Here is a 17,463-nt window from a genome sequence, read left to right on the forward strand (position 1 = left end):
GGATTCCGCACATGGCGTTTGAGGGTTTCCGCTGTATTTTAAAGGGAATCTGTTACCATGTTTTTGTTATTTAATCTGAGTGCAGCTTCATGTAGAGACAGATACCCTGATTCCAGTGATGTTTCACTTACTGGGCTGCTTACTCTAGTTTTGAAAAAAACAAACCTTTATCAGCAAGATATTCCCTAGAGGTCTAGTAAATCTCTTGCCATTTTAGTCTTCTACATTCATGAGCTTTGCATATCCCCACTCCATCTGTTTAACAGCTTTCTACCTATTCACAGTGTACACAGAAAGCTGCCCATCAGTGGTGTGGGCAGGGTTATACAGAGCTCAGCATTCAGTGAACTGCTAGATCTGCAGCAGATAAACAGTAATCTTTTAAAAGTCACATCAAACAGCCCAGTAAATGATACATCACAGGAATCAGGGTCTCTGCTCCTACATTATGCTGCTCCCAGATGGCGTAGCAAAAGCCTGGTGACAGATTACTTTAAGGGCTGAAAATTTGGTGAGAAGTATTTAAAAAAAAAAAAGCACTATAGGGAATCATGTATTTGGTTGCTAACTGTGTTGCTGAAAATTCTGCAATACTTTTCGTAACATTTTAGTTTCCTTCCCTATGTTAGAAACAACTAGTAGGACCAATGTTTTTATTGGAAGCAAGTTGTTAGTTATTTAATATTTCTGTAAAAATGGTAAATGACTCCGGATCGTGTTGTGCTTGGTATTCGATATTTATGTGCCATGTTCATGTCGTGGTTCCTTCTCACCGGTGACTGCTGGCTTGCATGTATACGTGGCAGCCATCAATGACTGCTGGGATGGGAAGCTCGTCCCCACGTGAATACAGCAGACTAAGGAATGGGAGATCATTGTATGTATTAGGACACAGAGCAGACGGGGTTCAACAGCGGAGTATAACAGTTCCGATTTTATAAATGATTCATTGAAACTACTTGAGATCTGGATTTAAGAAAAACTGATTTACAAAAACTATAAGCCTCTTATTGTCACCAACCATTTTGCCTGCAGTGCTTTAGAAAATGAAATTAGGAAGCGGTTAAATATCTTTTCCCTTGGGCACGCATGTGGCAGCCAGGCCTGTATATCACACTACTACCTAGGCAGTAATCCTAACTGTGCCCACATTAAAGATACCTATACGCTCCGCAGTTATCATGATGCACTACATTCTAAAACTATACACCTGTATTGCCACCTCCATATTCCTGACAGCAGGCGACCTGGCCGTTCTTTAGATGGTTGCGGTTCCCAAAGGCAAATGGGACAACCCGTGTAACCACGCAGCCATGAGCCCTACGCTATGTAACTACCGAAGACACCACAAAAAATAATTTGTGAGAACAGATATTGTTCATTCTTCTCTACGATGGAAACAGAAAAGCTGCAAATTTGCTTCATCCAAAACCACAGAGTTAGGAGAATCCTTGTATTGATCCACCAACATATCCACGGCACAGACCAAAGATCCAGCTCTCATCCACTGATGCCTGCCATGTATTTATGCAAATCTAGCCGTAATAAACCAAGCTTATTACATACACAATGAAAGTACCCCACTTTTGTGTCACCCTCTAAAGTAGTGGTGTCCTTTTGTGCCCCATACAGAAAGTTCCCTCTTTTTATTGCTTCATACTGTAAGTTTCCCCTTTGTGTATCTACACAATAATAATGACCTCTTAGTGCCCCCACCCATACAATATTCATGTCCCCTCTGTGCCCCCTCACAAAAATTGTCTCCTTTTGTGCCTCCATTGAGATGTCATGCTGAAAAGCAACATGGCACTCCATGTGTATATATGCAAGGGTGCACGGTAAGGCCTGTTTCACACTTCCGTTTTTGACCATCAGTCAAAATCCGCCGTTTTTGCAAAAAAACGGATCCGCCATTTTTTTTGGCGGATCCGTTTTTCCCCCCATTGACTTGAATTACCGGCGGATCTTGACGGATGGCCATCCGTTGGATCCGTTTTTTTGCGGATCCGTCAATTTTTTTGCGTCCGCCGAGATGCCTGGACGGACCATGTAATGTTTTTTTGTGCTGCAGGATCCACATTTTTACAGTGTGCATGCCCGGAGGAATGAAGTCAGGAGGAAATTTAACCCTGAAATCATTTCTGGCGGACAGAAAAAATTCTCTCTCTCTCTCTTCCCTTCCCTTCCCTTCCAATTCTTCATTCGGCGGATCCGTCAAAAAAACGGTCCGTTGGCATCAGTTAACAACGGATCTGCTTTCCGCCATTTTCGCGGATTTTAGCTGACACAATAAAACTGTCGTGTGCCACTCCTTAGTTCACAGATAAAAAAAAAAAAACAACTTTTCACAGTATTTGTTAGTTGACCTTGCGATTGCCTGATCACTTGTACTGTACCCAGCAATACTATGGTATTGCTGTGCAGAGTAAAAATTGTGATCTCCTATGAAGGCTAGTCATGAGCTGGCTTTCACATGAGCACTGTCATGACAAGCAAAGGGTTCTTCAGCAGACACATGGCCTTCATGGCAACCCATCGCTGCCCTGCAACCATGTCACTGACACACCAATTGGCACATAGAATAGCCTGCCCACTACAGGCATGCTGTCAATGTTGCTGTCAGATTGACAGCGAATCTTGACAAGTTAACAGCCGCGGGGGGAGCTCTGCTTAATCGGCAGATGTTGGGAAAGAGTAAAACTCAGACAAGGATCACAACTCAGTGCTCTGACTGGCCAGCGGCTATCGCGACCAGAACATGACAGCTGCATAGAAATACATGCTGTCGCTCGGGTGGGGATAGCTGCTGGCCAGTCCGAGCATTGCCCATCCCCGAGTACTATTCCTTTCTGACTCTTCCTTTAGAGGACGATGATGGCTAATTTTACCCCTTCATGACCGGAGGTATTTTTGATTTTGCGTTTTCGTTTTTTGCTCCCTTCCCAGAGCCATGGCCATGTGAGGGCTTGTTTTGCGGGGCGAGTTGTACTTTTGAACAACAGCATTGGTTTTAACATATATTGTAATGGAAAACGGGAAAAAAAATTCCAAATGCGGGGAAATTGTGGAAAAAAAAGTGCAATTCCACAGTTGTTGGTTGTTGTTTTTTTACCATGTTCACTAAATACTAAAACTGACCTGCCATTATGATTCTCCAGGTCATTACAAGTTCACAGACACCAAACATGTCTAGTTTCTTTATTTAAGTGGTGAAATAAAATTTCAAAGATTGTTAATAAAAAAATTGCGCCGTTTTCCGATACCTGTAGTGTCTCATAGTGTCTCCATTTTTCGTGATCCCGGGTTGGGTTATTTTTTTTTTTTTTTTATTTTGAATGGGGCGAAAGGGGGGCGCTTAGAATATATATATATATATATATATATATATATATATATTATAAATTTTTTTATATATTTTTAAAATCTTTCTTACTTTTGGCATGCTTCAATAGTCTAGGAGACTAGGAGCTGCCATAACCCGATCGCCTCTGCTATAGGCAATGATCAGATCGCCTGTATGTAGCAGACTTGCCATAGAGGTTGTCATGCCAACCCATTGGTGACTCGTGATCATGTGACGGGGGTCACCGATGGATGGATTTCCGGCGTGCTTGCAGGAAGCGCGTGTTAAATGCCGCAGTCAGATTGACAGCGGCATTTAACGGGTTAACATACGCAGGTGGATTGCGATTACACCCGTGGCTGTTTGAGGCACATGTCAGCTGTTCAAATCAGCTGACATGTGCCGGAAAAGATGTGGGTGCACCACCGGAGCCAACATGAAATGGAGGGTGTCCAACATTGGCGTACTATTATGGCCGATGTTAGAAAGGGGTTAAATTAATCATCATGAGCTTTCATCAGACTTGGGGAGACTGCATATGACACACCTTGTGTGTCATGTTGTGTGTATGCAATCCAACGCAAACATGCAAAGTAACTTCAACTTTTTAATGCAATTGTTTTGGTGCTGTGTTTTAGTTTTTTTTTTTTTACTAATTTACGTACAAAAATCATGTCCCCTTTGTGCTCTCATGCAATAATCTTGTCTCCTTCGTGACTCCATACAATACTCGTGTTCACCTTCTTTCACCCATACCATATGTAAGTCCTCCTTATGCCCCCACACAATGATCGTCTCCCTTTGAGTCCTTGCATGCTCAGATTTTTAGTAAGGAAAATTAAAAACAAGCTTCCACAACAATCTTTGAGGTACTCCTCCTCCTCTCTGAATCCTGTGCACTCCTGACCTTTGGTATGCCGCAGATCTAAAGCAGTCTATGACTTACCAGAGTAAGAGGCACCAAGGGCTGTCTGGTCTGCAACAGTTTTTAACTGTGTCAACTTTCTGACAATACAGCTACAGTTAGAAGTTGTCTACTACTTGGACAACTTCTTGATTTACCCCTCGCCTGGCCCTGATAAAATAATAGTAGTTGACAGCCCCTTTTAAAGGCAATATGTTCCTGGGAAATCCCGTGGGCTTCCTTCTCCTCTGGATCTGGTTGCAGTCAGTTTCTCAGTATTGTTATGCCTCCACTTTTCCCCACCTGTGTTTGACAATTATACCACTTTTAAATCTACATCACAACACTTGGGAATATATACCTGTTGTCATATTGTTGGACTAACACGCCTTTCTTTTAACTATTTAGAGTCTGTCCGTCACACTCCCAGCTGTGATACAGTAGTGGCTGCATCATCCTCTTCACAGACTGGTCCTGAAGACCCAGACCCCCCAGGAGGGAGTTTTCTGCCTGGTTCAATGGATGAGGATTCTGGTCCCGGTATTCCTACCGCACATATCAGACCATCTCATCCCTTGAAGAGCTTCGCAGTGCCAGCTGTTCCTGCTCCAGTGCCTGGCTCAGCCTATGAACCATTGCCAAGTTCTCCACTTTTGGCACAACAAGGTAAATTGAAAGAATTCCCAAATGCTTGCTTATCCAGTTGTGTCTTTGTGTGATTCATTTTGCTGTATTTCCAGCTCCCTCTGCTCTCTCAGTGAAAACTGCATCTCTTGGGACCCTGGGAAGAGTACGTCCTCCACTTCAGGTTACGGTGCCCAGTGCACCTGAACCACTAGAGACCAGCAGGATGCTTGAGGGATCAGAATGTGTACGTATATTCTTCCACCACTACCTTTTAATTAGAGCATTTTTTTTTTTTTTAAATATTAAGCATATTTAAAAAATTGCACAAATCAGAGTCACATTGTATTAAAAATAACATCTTTCAGAGGCTTTTAGTCAGTACTTCTTGATGGCAACAACAGGTTTTTGCAAAGAAAACCAAAAAAGTGTCAATAGCAATAAAAAGAATTATTGATAAGATTTCACTCTAAAAGGAATATTACAATTTCTATTTTTGCTTTAATAATTATATAATCATTTATTTTAAACACAATAATACACATGCATTCATTATCTTTCTGCAGCCGCTGAGGCTGCCATTTTTATCTACTGGTGTTTAATTGTCTGACCACGTCACTCACACGTCGCAAATCCAGCAGCCCCAGGCCATAGGAGACTGCCTGCAGCATCTGATCGCACCTCATACCCTGTGGCCGCCTTAGCTGCGAACTGGGCTGTCCAGTCCCAAAGCTTGGGGGGAGCCAGGTGCCATTTTTTGAGCCCAGAGTTGTACTCTGATACAATTTTCCCCCTGTCACTGCTCAGGGTTCAGTAGAGAGCGGTGACAGGTGGTGCAGGACAGTGGTGTGAGCAGAGCATTAGAGTGCTAAGCACAAGTTGGCAGTCTGACATTAGCAGTACAATGTCAGGCTAGTGAGCTGCTCTGAGAAGTGAGAACAGTGCTACGGTGTTCACTTCTACCAGAGTGAGGACAGCTTGATAGCCTGACGCTGGCGGTACAATGTCAGACTGCTGACCTGTGCTCACCACAGTGTTCAGAGCACAGTAAAAAAAAAAAATTGATCATGCTGCTGTGCCCTGATCACTGACTTGGCTATGCTCAGTCAATGTAAAAACTCAATCAGAAATCTTTACATTAGACCTCTAAATGAGGTTTTACTTTGACTGAGTAGAGCCACGTATCTAAGCCCCGTCATGTGTGATGCAGTCTGCTGAGCCGTGTATTTAAGCCCATCATGTGTGAAGCAGCCATGTATCGAAGTCTGTTGTGTGTGATGCAGTCCCCTGGGCAGTGTACCCAAGCCCATCATGCCGTATACTGAGCCATGTATCTAATCCTGTCATGTTACACAGCCTGCCGAGCCATGTACAGTCATATGTAAAAGTTTGGGCACCCCTATTAATGTTAACCTTTTTTCTTTATAACAATTTTGGTTTTTGCAACAGGTATTTCAGTTTCATATATCTAATAACTGATGGACTCAGTTATATTTCTGGATTCAAATGAGGTTTATTGTACTAACAGAAAATGTGCAATCTGCATTTAAACAAAATTTGACCGGTGCAAAAGTATGGGCACCCTTATCATTTTCTTGATTTGAACACTCCTAACTACTTTTTACTGACTTCCTGAAGCACTAAATTGGTTTTGTAACCTCATTGAGCTTTGAACTTCATAGCCAGGTGTATCAAATCATGAGAAAAGGTATTTAAAGTGGCCACTTGCAAGTAGTTCTCCTATTTGATTCTCCTATGAAGAGTGGCATCATGGGCTCCTCAAAACAACTCTCAAATGATCTGAAAACAAAGATTATTCAACATAGCTTTTCAGGGGAAGGATACAAAAAGTTGTCTCAGAGATTTAACCAGTCAGTTTCCACTGTGAGGAACATAGTAAGGAAATGGAAGAACACAGGTACAGTTCTTGTTAAGCCCAGAAGTGGCAGGCCAAGAAAAATATCAGAAAGGCAGAGAAGAAGAATGGTGAGAACAGTCAAGGACAATCCACAGACCACCTCCAAAGACCTGCAGCATCATCTTGCTGCAGATGGTGTCACTGTGCATCGGTCAACAATACAGCGCACTTTGCACAAGGAGAAGCTGTATGGGAGAGTGATGCGAAAGAAGCCGTTTCTGCAAGCACGCCACAAACAGAGTCGCCTGAGGTATGCAAAAGCACATTTGGACAAGCCAGTTACATTTTGGAAGAAGGTCCTGTGGACTGATGAAACAAAGATTGAGTTGCTTGGTCATACAAAAAGGCGTTATGCATGCGCTGTATTGTTGACCGATGCACAGTGACACCATCTGCAGCAAGATGATGCTGCCGGTCTTTGGAGGTGGTCTGTGGATTGTCCTTGACTGTTCTCACCATTCTTCTTCTCTGCCTTTCTGATATTTTTCTTGGCCTGCCACTTCTGGGCTTAACAAGAACTGTACCTGTGTTCTTCCATTTCCTTACTATGTTCCTCACAGTGGAAACTGACTGGTTAAATCTCTGAGACAACTTTTTGTATCCTTCCCCTGAAAAGCTATGTTGAATAATCTTTGTTTTCAGATCATTTGAGAGTTGTTTTGAGGAGCCCATGATGCCACTCTTCATAGGAGAATCAAATAGGAGAACTACTTGCAAGTGGCCACCTTAAATACCTTTTCTTATGATTTGATACACCTGGCTATGAAGTTCAAAGCTCAATGAGGTTACAAAACCAATTTAGTGCTTCAGGAAGTCAGTAAAAAGTAGTTAGGAGTGTTCAAATCAAGAAAATAAGGGTGCCCATACTTTTGCACCGGTCAAATTTTGTTTAAATGCAGATTGCACATTTTCTGTTAGTACAATAAACCTCATTTGAATCCAGAAATATAACTGAGTCCATAAGTTATTAGATATATGAAACTGAAATACCTGTTGCAGAAACCAAAATTGTTATAAAGAAAAAAGGTTAACATTAATAGGGGTGCCCAAACTTTTACATATGACTGTATCTAAGCTATCGCGTGACACAAGCCGTATAGGTAATCCTGCCTTGTGGGATACAGAGAAAACAGCGGGTTCATCCACTTGTAAAATTTCCAACTTTTTTTTATTTAGTATCCATTAAAAAAAGGACTTGGTGGTTTCACAGACTATCACTTTACAAAATGGCTCCACACTGTGATCCTAAACTTCATCCTCCCTTATCCTTTTGCAAACACCCAGAAATAGAGGGGAGTAGTGACATCAGACACATGGAACAGATCTGTTCCCACTTTGATTGAAGGGATAATGCGAGCTGGCACTACACTAGGTTTTCATGGCAAATTTCAACAGCTGCTCCCCCTAGTGTTTAGAAGTTGAAAATATAGAAGAATATTTAGAATTGAGAGTCCTCAATTATAAATATAGATAAATATAGAAATGTTTTTGTATTTTATACAATTTAAAAAAATTGTGTTTTTTCTATTAAAACATTAGTACTTTGTTTTTTTGGTTTTTTTGCAAAAACTGAAAAAAATGCATTCTCTTTAAATGATGCTTTTGTAATACTTATATAATTAACGTAAAAAAAAATGAAATGTGTTTCCTTTCTTCAATAGTAAATGTAGGAAGTGTAGTTAGTATCTTTCAAATTTTCTTCAAATTCTTTTTTTATCCATTGACACTTTTTTCATTTTCTTAACTGCTGTTGACAAATTATTTTTAACATTCTAAAATTTTTAAATTTAAATTTGTGGGTATGTGTAAAGAATGTTGCAGACTTCTGAATCGAATTGATATTCAATGTGACCAACCATTGCCGAGCAAAACAGCAACAATTGTTCTAGGTTACCGTGCACGCAGTTTTTGAATTAATCCAGCAGGAAGGCTGTTCCAAACATATCTCGGAGAACTAACCATAGTTGTTCTGTGGATGAAGACTTGTGCCAATCCATCTGTCTCTTTATGTTATCCCACACAAACTCAATGTTGTTCAGCACTGTTTGGAGGCCAGATCATCACTTCCAGGACTCCAGATGCATAAAATCATTTCTCCGAACAGTAAATTGGTTTAGTTGGGTCCCAATGATTGCTGCCAGTTCTGAGCTGGGCATCTTCTGATGTCCAAGGGAAGTTAAGCACATGCCTAAGTTTGGTTTCACTATTCTTCTTTGGCCGACCACTGAATCTGAACGTTGCCATTTTGTTGGTGTCCTCCATGTTGAGAAATACAGGCAGATACTTGGGAGGCATCTGACTGGCTCCAAATTTATTCTGAAGCAGGACATTGACCCCAAACATACAGCCAATTTTGTTACATTATCTTCAGTGTAAAGAACAAGGAGTCCTAAAAGTGAAGATATGGCCAATACAAAATCCTCATCTCAGCATCATTGAGTCTTCATGAAGAGGCAGAAGTTTTTATGCAAGCCTACAGCCACACAAGATCTGTGGTTAGTTCTGTTTGGAACATCCTCCCTGCCGAGCTCCTTCTAAAACTATATGAAAGTGTACCTACAAGAATCAATGCTGTTTTGAAGATAAAGGGTGGTCACACCAAATATTGATTTGATTTATATTCTTTGGTTCATTCATTTTGCACTATGTTAACTGATAAAAATAATCTATTAACTTCTATTTTTTAAAGCATTCTTACTTTATACCATTGTTACCACTACTGTGTAAAATTTTAGTATTGTACTAGAAAAGTTTTCTCCCTGCAGTTGCTGATGCTTGCGTCTTGTTTAGTACTAAGATGTGACCAAACCACATTGGGTTATTTGTTGTTTTTTTCCTCTTAGAGCTATGAACCAGACGAGTTAAGCAAAGAGATGGCTCACCTTGAAGGCCTGATGAAGGATCTGAATGCCATAACCACAGCATGAAAGAACACATCCCCACCACAGAGGCATACTTGACACTGTATGGACAGAGGCAGTTCAGCCCTTCAAGGGCCTTTAGTGCCACACCAAAATGTACAGACTAGAAGCAAGTGGGGAGCCCAGGCAGTTTCTACTGTGGCAACCACCAAGGGCTGAGGCCTGGTATTCTGTACCTTATTTCCTCTGATTTATAAGATTTTTGCTGGGTTTATATGAAACAAAAAAGAGAAATTTTATGTAATCCATGGAGGAATATTGTGTATTGCCATTGCTTTTGTTCTTTTTACCGCGGATGGGTCATCACCCTGTTGCTGTGGCTCAGTATTACGCCCCACGTTGTGGCCAGCAGGAATGCAAAAGGACGGTTGTATTTTGTGCAGTGTTTCTAGGCTGCAGAGCACATCAGTTGGCAGCAACTCCCCCTCCAGCCTCTGTGAGACTTAAAACAGTGTTACTCCCCCACCATTCCTGAATTTTGGCTAGATGTTTTTTCCACATCTCCGTCCATTTCGAAGGCTTGAGACCTAATGAGGTAACTGTATTGAACTGCTGCAGCTATATGGAGGCTCAGATCTGTGCAGAACATGTGAGCTCTAAAGACGGAACGGTTTCCTCATTTGTTAACACGGAGAAGCCCTTGGTCATACATGTTTAGTGGCTTCGCGAAGAGACATAAAGGAGCCTTCTTTTAACAAAGCTGGTTTCAGCACTTTCGCATATCAAATTTTCCATCTTGTGTGACTTCCTTGTGTTGTAAATGAAATCCACCATCCCCACATATCCTGCTGTATATTGTCCTATTCTCTACTACACCCTGTCTTTTCTGTACAGAAATTCATTTTTTTATTGCTTTCTCTGTAGTGTTTAGAATGTATCTTTTTATTGTGACTTTTTTTTATAACATCATGATTATTATTTGGTATTGGATTTCAATACACTTTTTTATTCAATCAAATTGATTTCCATGTTCTTGTATGCTGTTGTATCATGACAGCCTAACATGTGGACAATCCTCTATCGGGAGCAATCGTACCTACAAGGTAAGCATTAGGTATGTCCTATAGTTCTTGAGCCAAACAACTTCATAAGCTTATAAGTGGCTAGTTTAGCCCTTTCCCGCAAAACTCTGTTTTCACTTTCCTGACCAGGCCAAATTTTTCAAATTAAATGTGACGTGGCTTTAACTTTAGAATATCTTCACATGTCCCAATTATTCTGAGAATTTTTCCATGAGCCATTGTACTTTATGTGGTAAATTGTAGGTTGATTTGACTTTTATTTATGAAAATATCAGAAATTTGACATTTTGCAGTATTTTCAAACTTTTCTCTAAGGGGTATTCTCAAATTGTTCAATTGCTTCAATTAGCATGAAAATAAGCAAGTAGTTGCATTGCAAATTTTGAAACAATATCCATACAACAGAGTACATAGTAGTACAACCACGTAAATGAGGCCCTATTCCGAACTGTATCAGGGCCAATAGATATTGGTCATGAACACTTCCAGACTTGAATTTCAATACCAAAAAACTGGAGTATATTGTCCATGTAAAAAGTATCACAATTTTTATTAACTTACCAAAGTACATAGACCAATCTAATATATACAGCCACAAAATTTGGCACAGTCACACGTCTGGACCCCGAGAGTGTCCTAGGCTATGTTGTGAGGCGAAATTTTAACCCCGCGCGTTCCAATTCAAACAATTTTGCCCCTTCTACATAATGGGGAAAAAGTGTGTGTATCAAGCTCCACCCCCTCATTATGATGTCATAATGGTTGCCATGGCGACACTGATCTCATAGGTTGCAAGCTCCGCCGCTCATGTCATAATGGTTGACTATGGGATGGAGGATGTGTGATGGGTATATGGGCACGGGACTATGGGATGGAGGATGTGTGATGGGTATATGGGCGCTGGACTATGGGATGGAGGATATGTATGACGGGTATATCGGCACGGGACTATGGGATGGCGTATATGTATGATGGGTATATGGGCATGGGACTATGGGATGGAGGATGTGTGATGGGTATATGGGCACGGGCCTATGGGATGGAGGATATGTATGATGGGTATATGGGAACGGGCCTATGGGATCGTGGATATGTATGATGGGTATATGAGCACTGGACTATGGGATGGAGGATAATTATAATTTGCTATAACTAACCACAGTTAGTTACTATGCCCGGGCAGCGCCGGGCTCTTCAGCTATATAATATATATTTAAACAAAATCTGTAGCATGAATCAGGTGTTAGAAAGTATGACATCCACTAACCATTGTAATCTGGGATGGGATGATCATAAACCTGTATAAACTGTACTAAATTGCTAGTGCTAAAAGATATTCATCTACCATAACTGCTATATATGCAATCTGCATAGTGCATAAAGATAGCACAATGCAGACTGCAGAAATAGCAGGTATGGTAGTTGAATATCTTTTAGCACTTTAGTATAGTTTATGCTCATCTCATCCCAGATTAGAATGGTTAATTGGTGTCATGTTTTCTAACACCTGACTCATGCTACTGATTGTGGCAAATTATGTATTATATTTGTTTGGCTACGTACTTTGTTAACTTAATAAAAAATTGTGATACTTTTTACGTGGACGATTTACTCCAGTTTTTTTGTTATTGTAGTTGCATGGTACAGTAGTCATATTCCAGGAGAGACAGCCATGTTCAGGTCTCTCCAGAGATGCTCAATTGGGTTTAGGTCAGGTCTCTGGCTGGGCCAGTCAAGAATGGTCACAGAGTTGTTCTGAAGTCACTCCTATGTTATTTTAGCTGTGTGCTTAGGGTTATTGTCTTGTTGGAAGGTGAACCTTTATGTTTTTTTTTTGCAAACTCTATGCGGGCTTTCATATGTCTCGCACTAAGGACAGACTTCCGTCGGGCCACTCTGCCATAAAGACCCGACTGGTGGAGGGCTGCAGTGATAGTTGACTTTGTGGAACATTCTCCCATCTCCCTACTGCATCTATAGAGCTCGGCCACAGTGATCTTGGGGTTCTTCTTTACCTCTCTTACCAAGGTTCTTCTCCCACGATTGCTCAGTTTGACTGGACAGCCAGGTCTAGGAAGACTTCTGGTGGTCTCAAATTTCTTCCATTTAAGGATTATGGAGGCCACTGTGCTCTTAGGAACATTGAGTACTTCAGAAATTCTTTTGTAACCTTGGTCAGATCTGTGCCTTGCCACAATTCTGTCTCTAAGTTCCTTGGCCAGTTCCTTTGACCTCATGATTCTCATTTGGTCTGACATGCACTGTGAGTTCTTATATGGACAGGTGTGTGCCTTTCCAAATCAAGTCCTATCAATTTAATTAAACACAGCTGGACTCCAATGAAGGAGTAGAACAATCTCAAGGAGGATCACCAGGAAAAGGACAGCAAGTGACTTATTAAATATGAGTGAGCACTTTATGACCATGTGATATTTCATTTTTTTTTAAATTTGCAAACATTTCTGTTCTTTGTCAGTTAAGATGGGGTACAGAGTGTACATTAATGAGAAAAGAATGAACTTATTTGAAATTACCAACTGGCTGCAATGAAACATAGTGGAAATTTTAAAGGGGTCTGAATACTTTCCGTACCCACTGTAAATAATAGATATAGACAGACATAGAGACAAACTTATAATTGAACAACCCCCCGACATATTATAAAATTGCACCATATTGAGCTTATTGGACAGCTTTTTATAATTAAATAAAAAGAACAAAATAACCTGGGGTCCCTCCCATTTTTTGTAACCAGTATAGATAAAGCAGACAACGGAGTGCAGATATTATCAGGCTTAGAAATATCATGATTGTTGGTCCCTTCCCAGCCTAAAAATGCCAGTCCGCAGCCGCCCCATAAGTGGGGCATCGCATTAGATGCGTTAATTGTGGTGCTTTGCCATTGCTCTTCCTGATTGCCCTGGTGCAGTGTCAATCGAGGTAATAGGGCTTAGGGTTGATTTCAGCGGTGTACTGTCCAAAAACAGCTGACATCAAGCCCTGGTATTAGTAATGGAGAGGTGTCTATCAGACAGACCCATAACTAACCCAGTACTAAAAAAAAGAAAAAAAAATACTTTATTAAAATAAACCCTCCCCCACACTATCCCTTGTTCACCAATTTATTTAAAAGCATTTCCTAAGCAAGTCCATCACAGTCCATGGAGTCCTAGTCCCCAAATGGAAACCTGGAAAAACAAAGAAATAAAAACTGGACACTATCCATCGTTCTTTATTAGAAAAAAAATTTCCCCCACATGTCCGACGTAGTCCAGAGTGACCAGGAACGTCTGAGAAGAGACGTTACTGACGTTGCCGCTCTTCAGAGGGAGGCATGATGCATAATTAAGAAATTTTAGAAACTACACCTCTCAAGGGATTCATCAAGTGGTGTAGCCAACATTATAGGGCCCACAGGTGCTTCATCAAAGATTATAAAATTAAGATGTAAAAAAAGAAAAAAAAAAATTTTTCATGGACCTGTTCCTTTACCCCAAATTTTTAATTTTCCTAACGGTAACAGAACAGTTTGCACAACAAATTGTTGGATCCATTTTCTATCGAGTCCACAGATACTCCATGCGTGTTCAAAAAGTACATTTTTGGCACACAGTGGTCTGAAGCGTAGGCTCAGTTTGACTTTTGGCATGCAATTTTGAGTGTGATAGACTGTGGATGCCATCTCGCATATGAAGAGCCCTGGGGTGCCAAAACAGCAGAAGCTCACTAGAAGTGACCCCACATTTGGAAATTATAACCGTGTCATGGGATTAATCTATGGGTGTGGTAAGCGTTTTGAACCCACGGGTGCTTCACAGAATTTTATAAACTATTGTTTGGCCACACGAAAGAGTTTGAAAAGGAAAGGGAACTTTTTAACTTTTGGCACACAATTTTGTCTGGAATAGGTTGCAAGCTCCATGTTGCATTTGAAGAACCCCTGGCATGCCAAAGCTGCAGAAATTTCTCACAAGTGACCTTATTTTGGAAGCCCCACCTTAAGGAATTAATCTTGAATTCATCTTGATGTTTGGTGAGCATCTTGAATCCAGAGGTGATTTACAGAATTTCAGGTTCAAGAACAGCATAAAATCCCTAAAAATTACCCCATTTTGGAAATTGCAACTCTCGATGAATTCATATACAGGGGCAGTGACTATTTTGGTCTCAGTTGGTTTCCAAAAATAAACACAAGTTGATGTTTCAGATTGAGATTTGCAAATATGCCCAGCTTATGCTTCTGGAGACATTCAGCCTGTACATTAAAGGGGTTGTACCACGAAAGTATATTTTAATCAACAGATCTTTGAGTAAAATAAACTCCACAATTGGATGTTTAAAAAAAAAAATGTTCCTGTGTTGAGATGACACTGTGCAACAAATTTCAGGGAAGTTCTTGTCCCCTGAGAAAATTTTATTGTATTTTATAGATTTTGATATGCTGAACACAAATATGTGCTCCAAAGCTCTGTATCACGTAAGGTTTTAACCCCTTCATAACCGGAGCTTTTTTTTAGTTTACTCCCCTTCTTTCCAGAGCCATAACTTTTTTTATTTTTCCATCAGTATGGCCATGTGAGGGTTTGTGTTTTGTGGGTCGAGTTGTACTTTTGAACGACACCATTGGTTTTACCATGTCGTGTACTCGAAAACGGGGAAAAAAATTCCAAGTGCAGTGAAATTGTAAAAAATTGCAATCCCACACTTGTTTTTTGTTTGGCTTTTTCGCTAGGTTCACTAAATGCTAAAACTGACCTGTCATTATGATTCTCCATGTCATTATGAGATCATAGACACCAAACATGTCTAGGTTCTCTTTTATCTAAGTGGTGAAGAAAAATTCCAAAGTTTGCTAAAAAAAAAAAAATGCGCAATTTTCCAAGACCCGTAGCGTCTCCACTTTTCGTGATCCCAGTTCGGGTGTGGGCTTATTTTTTACGTGCCAAGCTGACGTTTTTAATGATACCACTTTTGTGCAGATACGTTCTTTTGATTGCTCGTTATTGCATTTTAATGAAATGTCGCGGCGACCAAAAAACAGTAATTCTGACTTTTTGATTTTTTTTTTATCGCTACACCGTTTAGCGATCAGGTTAATATTTTTTTTTTATTGATAGATCAGGCGACTCTGAACACAGCGATACCAAATATGTGTAGGTTTGATTTTTTTATTTTATTTTGATTGGGGCGAAAGGGGGGTGATTTGAACTTTTATGTTTTTTTAATTTTTTTTATATTTTTAAACACTTTTTTTTTACTTTTTGCATGCTTCAATAGCTGCCATAGCACGATCACCTCTGCTACATAGAGGTGATGCTCAGATCACCTCTATGCAGCAGAATTACAGGCTTGCTATGATCGCCGACCACACGGTGGCTCTCATAGCAATCTGCCATCAACAACCATAGAGGTCTCGAGGAGACCTCTGGTTGTGATGGCAGCACAGCAATGACCCCCAATCACGTGACGGACCGGCATCTGGAACTGCATTTAAATGCCCGCTGTCAATGTAAAATATACATATAGAAATGACATTCCTTTGAGCTAGTTGAGAATCTGGAGCATTACATTTGTTCGTTCCATTAAACTCTCAAAATGGCCAGAAAAAATGAACTTTCATGTGAAACTTGACAGTCTATTCTTGATCTTAGAAATGAAGGCTATTCCATGCGAGAAATTGCCAAGAAACTGAAGGTTTCCTACAACGGTGTGTACTACTCCCTTCAGAGGAGAGCACGAACAGGCTCTAACCCGAGTAGAAAGAGAAGTGGGAGGCCCCTCTGTACAACTGAGCAACAAGACAATTACATTAGAGTTTGAGAATGTAGAAAATGCATTTTTAGTGACATATTGCATTTCATCAAATGATATGCTGTGAGCATGTTATCCACCAGTTGTTCAAAGTTCGGTGCCCTGCTGTTGCCAAGGAAGTTGAAGGTCACATCTTTAAAGGCTCTCCATGCCACTTGTTCAGCACCTTGCAAAAAAACCATCAAAGCTACTGTCATTCATTTCATCTCTGATCTGTGGGCCAATAAATATATCTTCTTTAATCTTTGCATCACTTATTTTTGGAAATTTCTGTCGCAAGTAATAAAAGGCTTCCGATTCTTTGTTCATTGCTTTGACAAAATTCTTCATAAGCCCAAATTTAATATGCAAAGGAGGGAGAAATATCTTTGCTGGATCAACAAGAGAATTATGTTTAACATTCTTCTGTCCAGCAAGCAGGTTTTCGCAGAGTGGCCAGTCCTTTCTGAAAGTGCATTTCTCATGCACAACTGTCCCACTCACAAATAAAACAACAATACTTGGTATATCCAAGCTGCAATCCAAGAAGAAGTGCAACAACTTGTAGGTCACCACATATGTTCCAGTTATAATTTCTATTAATGTGGGTCAATAGTAACTCCATATTCTCATACGTTTCTTTCAGGTGTACTGCATGTCCAATAGGTATAAAAGGATAGTTATTTCCATTGTGTAGTAAAACAGCCTTCAGACTTAAAACTGATGAGTCATTGAACAGTCGCCATTCCTTCATGTCATATTCGCATCCAAGAGCACCAAACAACTCCAAGACATTGTTGCAAAAGGTTAAACAATCGACATGGTTGAAAAATTGATTAAGGTCTTGACGACTGCGAAAAACAGAAACTCTTGTTCCTGGTAATAAGAGATTCTGTTCTTGTAGCCTTGATCCCAATAACTCTGCCTGCCTCTTTGACAAT

General features: G+C 40.4%; 1 protein-coding gene across 11 annotated transcripts in view; it reads left to right on the forward strand.

The window, feature by feature from the left end:
• NEO1 (neogenin 1) overlaps positions 1 to 10,668 on the forward strand; it is a 185,079-nt gene extending 174,411 nt beyond the window's left edge. For 10 of the 11 annotated variants that reach the window (XM_073579448.1, XM_073579456.1, XM_073579452.1 and 7 more), the window contains 3 exons: positions 4,656 to 4,913; positions 4,988 to 5,118; positions 9,633 to 10,668. In XM_073579448.1, the coding sequence (XP_073435549.1) occupies positions 4,656 to 4,913; positions 4,988 to 5,118; positions 9,633 to 9,716 (473 nt within the window). In that variant the 3' untranslated portion in view covers positions 9,717 to 10,668. The remainder of the gene's footprint in view (positions 1 to 4,655; positions 4,914 to 4,987; positions 5,119 to 9,632) is intronic. The other variant, XM_073579449.1, reaches the window with a different exon arrangement.
• Positions 10,669 to 17,463: the final 6,795 nt, after the last annotated feature.

This window comes from Dendrobates tinctorius, unplaced genomic scaffold, assembly GCF_039654945.1.
Source record: "Dendrobates tinctorius isolate UK_male_01 unplaced genomic scaffold, ASM3965494v1 ptg000062l, whole genome shotgun sequence".
NCBI lineage: Eukaryota > Metazoa > Chordata > Amphibia > Anura > Dendrobatidae > Dendrobates > Dendrobates tinctorius.